Genomic DNA, 10,815 nt, shown 5'->3' with positions numbered 1-10,815 from the left:
GATATAAGAGTCCTCCTGCATCACTTGGGTCACAAGAAACATAAAGATTGTATTGTATCAAGTCTCTCTTGATGGGAGAAACTATAATACAAATGCCTATTGGAGGGGGGACCGGCTCCACATAAATCCGGTCCTCAACTGTTGTCATGTTCTCTAAATTCTCTCTCTTGCAAAAGTATTAGTACTCTCTTTAATTTCCGCTACTCTCAAGTTAATAGGCCAATTCCATTACAGAAGAGATTGAGAGAGTGCAACAACCATGCGAACTCCTCCTAGGGGTGGAGGTGATTCCTCTTCCGCTTCAACGAAAGCAAGTAGCAGTGGTTCAATACTAAGAAATGGCATAAGAGTCAAATTTCGGACTTCCATTTCAGAGGAGGCAGCTAAGAAAATTGGGCTTGCTCTTTGTTTAAAGGCTAAGTTGATTGAAGAGAAATGCATTGTAGACAAAGCACATAAAGTCTTCAAAGTTGAGCATCACGCAATAGATGAACATGTGGGGGTGTATGAGGTGCGCATCAAGGATGAACCCTATTGCACATGCCTTGATTTCACCGATAGGGAGGCCAAGAAAAAATCTTATTTGGTTTGTAAGCACTTGTACTTCATTTTCTTGAGAGTTCTTGGATTGAGCCAAAATGAAAACATGTTCATACATCAACCCGTGCTAAGCAAAGTACATGTCTACAATGCTCTTAGCCGTGAACGCACATATCCAAACTTAGAGTGAAGCCCAAGATTGTACAATTTTGTGACACATTTTCCGCCATGTATTGTAGCTGTCGATGTTGATATAGATTGGGTAGCAATTGGACCTTTGGCGAAGATTATCTTGGGTTATACAACTTTTAATCTCTCTTTTTGTTAGCAATAATCTTGATGTAAATTGATTTAGGTGTATACTTCTCCGAGAGAGAGAGAGAGAGAGAGAGAGAGAGAGAGAGAGAGAGAACAAAGTTGAGAAGAGGGAAAGAATCTTTTTGGAATCTGCTCGTCCGATGTCAAAAAATACTCGCCAAAAAATATCCCCCCAGGATGAGGGTGGCTTGTGTAGATTCAAGGTTGTAGGAATGCACACAGAAAGCTTGGAAGTTGGATAAGGAGGAGACACTCAAGGGTGCACACATACTATTGTATTACTTAGAGTGCAAGTACACAGATGATTGAGCAATGGAATGATGGGTGTATATTCAATGCACAAAGGAAAAAAAACCTTCTAGTGAGGGAAAAAGGTGCCCTAGTGGTCCTAAGTGTGTTGACATGCATGACTACCATAAGATGGCAACAAATCCCGGTTGACAATGGTGTGGTAAATGAGTGTTGGCATGTTTGGTAAATGGATTCTAACATAACACCTTGAAGTATATGTTCCACTAAAGGTGGCTTCATTGACTTTGCACTACTCCTTCATGACAAGCTCATGCCATTGAACATCTTGTAGTCAATAATTTGGCTACATTCCCCCCCCCCCCTCCCCCCCCCACCAAAAAAAAAGAAAAAAAAAGAAAACACACAAACACACACACACACACACACACACACATGGAGAGAGAGAGAGAGAGAGACGCGCATTTGACTCACACTCGTCCAACCTTGACAATAATTTAGGATTCATCTAGTCAAGATCGTCAATGATGCAGTTTGCTTGAGGCGACTATTTAAGCTTGGAATGATGCTATGTTTGAATTTAGAAACAAAGAGTATTCATGTGGCAATAGTGCTATTGTCTGTCTTTGCTTTTGTTTTTTTTGGCAATACTCTCTCAAAGAGAGAGTTAAAATGAATTAGATAAGCAACAACCAGATACATGACCATCCCATGCTCCTCATCAGCCATGGAGTACTAATGTTTGTCTTAAGTTAGTTAGTGTATGTGGCCATAGCCATTCTCAACACACCTCAAATTTTCACTTGAAGGTTTTGCCAGTATCATTGCCATGTCTTCAATCGCCAACACACCTCTCATTACTTCGAGATGCTGCTACTAGTATTGATGGGGGAACGGGTTCGAATGCGACCAACGCTTTTCTTGCACGTCTCTCCTGTCCATTACTTGCAAGCATCCTATTCTGCATATGTTTTACGTTGGGGGGGGAGAGAGAGAGAGAGAGAGAGAGAGAGAGAGGCAATGGCGACGCAGTGCTCTACATCAGCCGCACTTAGTCTGCATCAACAGAGTACAGCGTAACCAGGCTGCAAGTGTTTGATCCGTGTGCTTTTGGATTTGCGTTTGTGTCAGAGAAAATGGACCTGGCATCCGTAAAGGATACATTTGAGCGCGCTTGCAGGAAGCAGGGAGTGGGAGAGAGCAGCACCTTGGAGTGTGTGGAGCGCATATTGCAGGAAGTGGTGAGGGCAGTGGAGAAGCTGAGTGTTAATGATGCAGACAAAATGGAGAATGCCAGAGCCGTCTTAGCAGAATTGCATGCCTCTGTCTGCCAGATAGCCCCCATTCAGGACATTTCTGCTTCACAGAAGGATGTCAACGTTGCCACGCTAAAGTATGGCAAGGTTCTTGACAAGGCCTTCTGCACGGATATTGCCAAGGCTTGCCGAGACGTGGATTGGGCGGATGAGTCTCTTTGTCAAATCATTGCAGTCCATTTTTATCGACAGGGCCTCTTCGACCTAGGAGATTGTTTTGTCAATGAAGCCCTTGGCCCAACAGGTGCTTCCCTCAAAGCCCCCTTTGTCGAGATGTTTCAGATAGTGGAGGGTATTAAGATGAAGAATTTGGATCCTGCACTTACATGGGCCAGATCTCACCGTGCTGCACTAATGCAGAAGGGCTCCTCCTTGGAGTTCGAGCTTCATCGGCTTCAATTTCTGCAGCTACTCTTGAAAGGCCTGCGACCAGAGGCCTTGCAGTATGCACGCAATAATTTTGGTCCATTTTCTGTCCAGCATATGGCTGAGATTCAGCGCTTGATGTGCTGCCTTCTTTGGACTGGCCGACTTGAGATGTGTCCTTATTCTGATCTGTTTTCGGTATGGCGATGGGAAGAAATGGCACAAAGGTTCACCAGAGAATGCTGCAGCCTATTGGGTCAATCGTATGAAAGTCCCCTAAATGTAACCCTGGCAGCTGGCTCGCAGGCGCTACCAACTCTACTCAAGATGGCCACCGTATTGACTAGCAAGAAACAGGAGTGGCAGCTCTTGAAGCAGTTGCCCGTGGAAATAGAATTGAACAAAGAGTTTCAGTTCCACTCAATTTTTGCATGTCCTGTCTCCAAGGACCAAAGCACGGCAGAGAACCCTCCCATGCTCATGCCCTGCTGTCATGTCCTTTGCAAACAGTCTCTTCAGAAGCTGGCAAAAAATCGCTCCTTCAAGTGCCCTTACTGCCCTGCTGAGGTAACGATGAGTCAATGTAGGCCTATTTATTTTTAAGTGCCTCCCATGGACTTGTAGGATGCTTATGCTGTTTCTTAACAGATTGTTAAAGACCGAGCCTGGTAGTAGACATTGTATCACTTGTACAGATGTTCCTTTCAAATCTTTGCAACTGACAAGATAATGGTTCTTTCTTTGATTGTTAATCACTGCTTGACTCATGCTGCTGAAATATCTCTCTTCAATTTATGTGTGGGGCAGGCATAATTCTGTGTGGTTTGTCTTGTGGGCGACTACCATGAGCCTATGCCTTGCTCTTTCCTTTCAAGGGTGAATCTGGGCTTATCCTGGATTCATCTAGGTGTAATTCTCTGTGTGTTTTTTATAGACATCAGGCTGTTTGTTTTCTCCCTCGAATTTGTCAACACTTTTGTGTTATTTGTCATACATAAGGGAACTTCCCGATTTCTTTTTGCACCTATCACGTGTAATCTAGAGACTAGTACTAACAAAATTTGTCAGGAATTGGTTGAATTTGACTAGTTGTTTTCTTTATCTTGTTAATTCAACTTAGAACAAGAACCCTTAGGAACAATATGCAGAAATGTATGATATTCTGTTCAAGTTAATTTGTTTCACAGGTCTGCCAATTACAATCATCACAAGATAGTCTCTAGTCTATGTGCAAGTATTTTTCTTATTCAGAGAATCATGCCATTTTTTCCCCCTGGATGTCATTTTCTTGTCTGCAAATCTAGCCATAATGCACGGTCCTATGCTGAGGGACAGTATAGAGGTAATGTATCTTTTGCCATCATGCGTAGAAAATTGGTGATGCAATTTACTTTTCAACTGAGATATAGTGATTTATTGTATGGAATCACCACTCGTTCTTGTGTGACTGCCTGAGACCACCCAAAGGTAGAAGAGACAGGAAATTCTTCAACTTGAGTAAATCTTGGCACAAAATGAAGGAATTTGGACAACTAGAGTTATATAGCTATTGTGTGGAATCTGGTGTTTCATGTAAGGACAAAGCACATAGAGATACAATAAAACTTTGTTCTAGAGTAGATGTTGGCTTGCGTACTGTTGTTCTATGGATAACGATTTTGCTACCTTCACGAAACCTCTCTCTCAGAAGACGCTCACCCTTTAATCCAGCTCTCACATCCAAGAGCTGAGAGGGTGTACCTCTTGTCTGTGGTGGCTTCATTTGTTTTGGAGGTCATCTCTTGGGTTTCCCTATCTAGATTGTGAGTGAGGGCTTCTTTGTGGCTATGCCCGGCCTCGTGAGGCTTTTCTAGGCATGTAGGGCGGGCAGGAGTTCCCAATTTCTGTCCAGCCGGCCACTTTGGCCTTTTTCTGGACGCCCTACTTATTTGCAGTGACCCTCCATATCCCCACATTTTATGGGTCATGGGGTGCAGGGTGTGGGTCGGACATTTATGCCTGTATAGAAAGAGAGGGCGCCCTTCATTCTAGCAGTGTTCAGAGCCTTCTACTCTCTTGTTTGTAGAGTTTGTGCCCCGCAGGGCTTGTGCCTCTCTCTCTCTCTCTCTCTATCCATTTTTCTTTCTAGCGGTTTTCTCTCTCCTCTTCTCCTCTCCCGTGTGTTCCCTTGTCACCACACCTTCCGCTGCACTTTGACATGGCCTAGGCCTGACGATGTCTAGTGGATCCAGAGCACGGGAGTTGCTGTTTGAGGCTGCGTTTGTCAGCCAGCAGGAGGGCCAGTTGCGGCTGCATTTCCGTCCTGGAGATCTCCCTTGGACCATCGTTTTTTCCATTGGTACGGGTTTATCAGTGTTTGCTGCGTTTTTGTCACGAAGAATCCTTGTGTGCCTGCGGTTTTCAGCCGATAGTCGACTGAGGAGTGTTGCTGATGTTCAGCGTTGAGCTGGACAGGATCTGAGCTGCATCTTAAAGATTAGAAAGTGATGTGAGTGCGATGGTTTGTGCGTGGTACCTTTGCAGATTTTCAGCCAGCCAGCCAGTTAGAGACTTTTGTGTGGCAGAGGAGCTGATTTTGGACCGATTTCAAGATCTGAGCTGCATTTTGAAGATTAGAAAGTGATGTGAGTGCGACGGTTTGTGCATGGTACCTTAGCAGATTTTCAGCCAGCTGGTTAGAGACTCTTGTGCGACAGAGGGAGCTGATTTTGGACCGATTTCAGCTGGTGTACCTGCCCTTGCTGAGGACATTGGAGATCCCTTTTGACATGATGTCGCTTCAGCCTTGAAGCCTGGTTTGCACGTGCCTACGTAAATATTTGCTCATTGGATGTGGAATCGACTTGATTTGTTGGAAATGGATAGTAGAGAGTCTATGTTGTGGTTCAACGTCAGAGACTAACTTGCATTGAGTTTGCATGGTCTTCTCAGGTGAATGTTGGTCTCTTGTACTTGTTCTCCTGGGAAGGTGAATCTTTTCCCGGTTTTCTACATATCCCTTGGATAGTGGTCCTAGATTCTTGTTCAGAGAGAAGGATCATGGTGCTACCTATGCTGAAATGGAACAAAAAGATTGTTGATATTGGCTAAGAGGTATTTTGACTACCTCGTGACCTGTGCTTTATAGCGGGCCTAGCCAGAGGGGGTTGGTACCTCTTGCACAGACAGTGTGGCTAGATACAGAAGCAAAAGCAAAAGGCTCAGAAGGATGATACTTCTAGTGCTCGTGAGAGACGTTGTGTCATAAGTGTGGAGAACAGGGCATATTCGGAGGAATTGCGTGAAGAAGTCAGATTTAGATTCGGAGTACGGTGAGGCGGCTACTTTTGCACATGTACCGGCCTTTACACACGTGGTTCGCCTGCCTTCATTGGCGACGTGGATACACAAAGACTTGCGGATGGATTGCACTCTTGTCAGATTTCTTTCTTAGCACTAGGCTCAAGTGGTTGCTCCTACTTCCTTGGCAGGCCTAGAGGACCTATCCGAGGATGGTGTGGCGGACGAATCAAACGCTGTTCACCTTTGCGATACTCAGACACAGGACACATGTATGTTGGCGTCAGGCATTGTGAGCCAGACTTTGGAGTAGGATGGCTCGTCTACTTCTCAGAGGAGGCACGAATGATCTTTGTCTTTCCTTATAATTAAAGCTATTGAGGGGACGCCCACATGGCATGGTGTAAAGGAGATGGAGCTCTATCTATGGATACACATGTGTCTCATGGGTGATTGTGTGCCATTGGTCAGATATTGATATCTTCACACTAGCTTGAGATTGAAACTAGTAGATTTTCAGAGGGATACCAATAGCGAGCAGGATATGCTGCCTATGCCATGACAGAGATGCATTATATATGTCACTGCATAGTGTATTATGAGATATGGGGTAGCTTCCACTCTCTATCTAGAGAGGGCTTCGGACCAGTGTAACAGGGAACGGCGAAACATGAGGTGGAACGGCGAAACGCGGAGTGGAACGGACAAAAGTAGGCATTTGGGGGCAGATTTGGGACTGTTTGGGGAATATATTTGGTGCAGTTTGAGGGCAGGTTAGGGGGCAGTTTTGGGGTTGTTTAGGAGTTTATTTGGGACTAAGTTGAATGGAGGTAATTCAAGCCTTACTTTAGTGGACTGTTCCGGCCCCGTTTCCGTTCCACCCCCCCTCCTCCTCCTTGTTCCCGTCCCGTTCCGAACCCTCCCGTTCCCGTTCCCCGTTCCCGTTCTCGTTCCGGGTAACTATGCTTCGGACCCTTCTCGAGAGTCATGAGCCATTAGGACCAGAGATGTCTTGGAGTGTATCTATATGAGTTACACAGACATAGAGACAGTTTACTCAGGATATTTGGAGAGAGACAATCTGTCACAAAATAGTCTCATGGGTGACTGTGTGCCATTGGTCATATATTGGTATCTTCACACTAGTTGAGATTGAGACTAGTGGATTTTCAGAGGGATACCAACAGCGAGCAGGATATGCTGCCTATGCCATGACAGAGATGCATTATATATGTCACTGCATGGTGTATTATGAGATATGGGGTAGCTTCCACTGTCTATTTAGAGAGGGCTTCGGACCCTTCTCGAGAGTCATGAGCCATCCGGACCAGAGATGTCTTGGATTGTATCTATATGAGTGCACATAGGAATGCTACTTATGAAAATGTCAGCTGCTCCTCGACACAATGCCGTACTAGCTCTGCTCCTGCACCACCTGTTCGCACTTGTTCGGCCATTTGGTTGGGGCACAAATAATTAAACTTAATTTAATAAGCTTATCTGAGGCTATTGTTTACCCCTTATTGAAGACCCGATTTCCCAATCACTAGGGCTTCATGGTATTTTTTGCTAGGGTCCCTCTAAGGTGCTCTGGCCCGCATTTTGGCGCACCTGAGGGCCTAGAACTGCTAGTTCTATTCTGATGTGCACACAACTAATTAAATAATTATTTTCTCGTAAATAAATTAACTATTTACAAAGACTGACATTGTTACACAATCCCAGATATAGATTATGGACTTCTTTAGACCACGCACTGAACAAATAGAGGAGCAAACACCATTGCAAAGCTCAGCTCATACTCACACTTGTGGTACTCTCATTGACCGAGCATTGGAGCTAGGAAGATCCGAGACACCCACGCCTGAGGAGAGGAGCTTCACAACATCGATGGCAACTACAACAAAGGATTTTCTCCATACTATCTCGACAACGAGAGTACAGATGAGGATGGATTCATCACCCGTTATATCACGCTCTTCTATTGGGCACCCATTGTATTAGTGGTCACACATACCCCACACAGTTCTAGCTAGTAGCACTCCAAGATTCATTTTTGTATCTCTTTTTTTGTACCCAGACATGGTATCAGATTCACCAGTTGGGAACAGATTGGCCTCGTAGGTCATTTTGGCCTTTTTGAAGATGTTAATATATCATTTCATTTCATTTCTTGTTTGCAGATTTTGTGTCCCACAAGGCTTTTGCCTCTCTCTCTCTCTCTCTCTCTCTCTCTCTCTCTCTCTCTCTCTCTCTCTCTCTCTCTCTCTCTCTCTCTCTCTGGCTCGTGTGGTCCCTTGTCACCACACCTGCTGCTGCACTATTGACACGAGTAATGCCTTAAGAGCATGTGTTAGCGAGTGAGGGTTGTTTTGTCGCTGTGCCCGGCCATGAGGGAGTAGATGTATCTCCCTTGGCCTGTTTTCCCATCTGTGTGGCCTACTTTGTAGGTTGTCAGTGAGTTGGATCGCACATCCTAGGCATATGGCTGATCGATGCCCTTGTGTAGTGGATTTTGTGGCAGCTTATTGGGTGCTTGCTTCCCCCCTTGTATCGCATGTAGTGGCTGGCTTTTGTGGGATGGGGCATCCCATCTGGGTCTCTAAATGGGGACCTAGGGGTGCTACCCACGACACTAAAGGCCACGGAGTCTTTAATGACCCTAGGTGATGGGATCCTCGGTGGGTAGGTTGCTGCCTAAATCGCAAGGCGATTGGAGGGCTCACAAATAATAGTCAAGGGCGATTTGAGGGCCCCTACTTCTCTATCGTCGATCCCACCGCTTGATCTTCATTGAAGATCCTATGACCTTTAGTGTTGGGGGGGGCACTCTCGAGTATGATCCGATGCGAGCATTGAGTGCCAGCATTTGAGTTTTATTACATTCTCTCGTGTCTTAGGATTTATCTGGTCTTGCGTTTTCTCTCTGGGCCCCATGAGGGCGACCTCTCTCCACTTACTCTCTCCTGCAGTGCTGTGTTAACGTTTTGTGCTTGCTGTTGCAGGAGCTATCTACTACCCAAGCTACTCCCGATCTGCCTCTTCCCCATCTCGGGGTTGCTGGTGCTGCCCCAGAGGACATGTACAACATAGTTACAAGGGAATGCCCTTCCAAGCTCTTCGAACAGGGGAACATATTCCATAGAAAGAGCCATTCCCGTTCCATTTCAAAATGACTCGATAGCTTATGCAAGCAGTATTAGTGAACTAGGTTCAAGTAAGACAAAAGTATGCTGGTACAAGTCCTTTCATGAGCACTATTGAGATCCTTTGAGGTTCTTTTTAATTATTTCTCTTTTCTAACCATTTGAAGACATTCAAAGAAAACTTCTGAACACATTTATACCACAATCCCAATTACATTCCCTTTTACTCATGCTTGTTGTCCTTGCTATAAAGAGTCGTCTGTCCCCAGAACGTTCCCATTCCCTTGTGACCATGATGTACGAGTGCAGAGGGCTTTGTATCTTGTTGTAGCTGATCTCAATCGAGATCTACGTTGAGTTGTTTGAGTCCAAGCGGTGGCTGTCCATTCAGAGAGGGGTCACTGCACCAGTTACTGCCGAGTGTTGAGCGCGCGACGGTGTGTGCAAGTGAAAGAGTACGCGAGGAAGTGCAGTGTGTGTGCAGAGAGGGGTGGCGAATGCCAGTAGGAGAGGAAGCACAAGCAGAAGAAGAGAGAGAGAGAGAGAGAGAGAGAGAGAGCTTACGTTTTTGGGGAAAACTCAATAAGTGAGTTTTGAGTTTTCCCACTTTTATTATAAGTGACCTTTAAAAAATGTGTCCAGGTTGAGTCTTAGTAAGACTCTTGGTGAGAACATTTGCAGGGTTATCCTGTGTGTGAATCTTAGTCAAGGTGATTAGACCATCCTCCAATACCTGTCGTATGAAGTGGTATCGCATATCAATGTGCTTTGTCCGTGCATGAAACATGACATTCTTGGCCAAATAGACAGCACTTTGGCTATCACATCCCAAGACAGGAGTACTAGCAGGCATACCAAGCTCTTTGACAAGTCTGCCCAACCGTATGGCCTCTTTAGAAGCCTCAGTTTGGCTGAAATATATTCAGCCTCAGTAGTACTCAATGCCACAATTTTCTGCAGTCGTGAACACCAAGAGACAGCACCACCAGCAATTTCAGCTTTCTATCTCTCTTGATTCTCATGCCCAAGATGTGCTCAGCATCACCTAAATCATTCAGTGCAAAAGCTGAATTTAGCTGACGTTTAAGAGCATCAATGGTAGACTTATGCTTCCCAGCAATCAACATATCATCTACATATAGCACAAGGATTATAGGACTTTCATCATTATCCTTCTTTGTATACAAACAATGGTCTGAATGGCTGCGTTTAAAGCCTTGAGACAACATAAAAGTATCAAACTACCACTGCCGTGATGATTGTCTCAAACCATACAAAGCCTTTTTCAGTTTGCATACAAGTTCCTCACGTGTAGGAACTACAAAACCTTTAGGTTGTTTCATGTATATCTCCACTTCAATGTCACCGTGCAAAAAAAGCTGTTTTTATATCCATTTGATTCAATTCTAAGTCAAGCACCGCAACGAGAGCAAAAAGGACACGTAAAGTTGTAAGCTTTACAACGGGAGGAAATATTTCTTGAAAATCAATTCCTTCTTTCTGTGCATATCCTTTTGCAACCAATTTTGCCTTGTACTTTGGGTTTTTCATCCACAATCTTAATCTTGTATACCCATTTGTTAGGAAGAGCCTTTCTCCCT

The 10,815-nt window shown here is 44.8% G+C and overlaps 1 protein-coding gene across 1 annotated transcript; it reads left to right on the top strand.

The window, feature by feature from the left end:
• The first annotated feature begins 1,926 nt into the window (after positions 1-1,926).
• LOC147459091 (protein RMD5 homolog) lies at positions 1,927-3,529 on the top strand. Its single transcript, XM_086510431.1, has one exon. It carries the CDS (start codon positions 2,244-2,246, stop codon positions 3,390-3,392), a length of 1,149 nt encoding a protein of 382 aa, XP_086366557.1. The 5' UTR covers positions 1,927-2,243; the 3' UTR covers positions 3,393-3,529.
• The last annotated feature ends 7,286 nt before the right edge of the window (positions 3,530-10,815 follow it).

Source organism: Adiantum capillus-veneris, chromosome 4 (assembly GCF_014529385.1).
Source record: "Adiantum capillus-veneris isolate H3 chromosome 4, ASM1452938v2, whole genome shotgun sequence".
Classification (NCBI taxonomy): domain Eukaryota; kingdom Viridiplantae; phylum Streptophyta; class Polypodiopsida; order Polypodiales; family Pteridaceae; genus Adiantum; species Adiantum capillus-veneris.
Note: the sequence above shows the minus strand (reverse complement) of the source record. Positions and strands in the feature narration are given on the sequence as shown.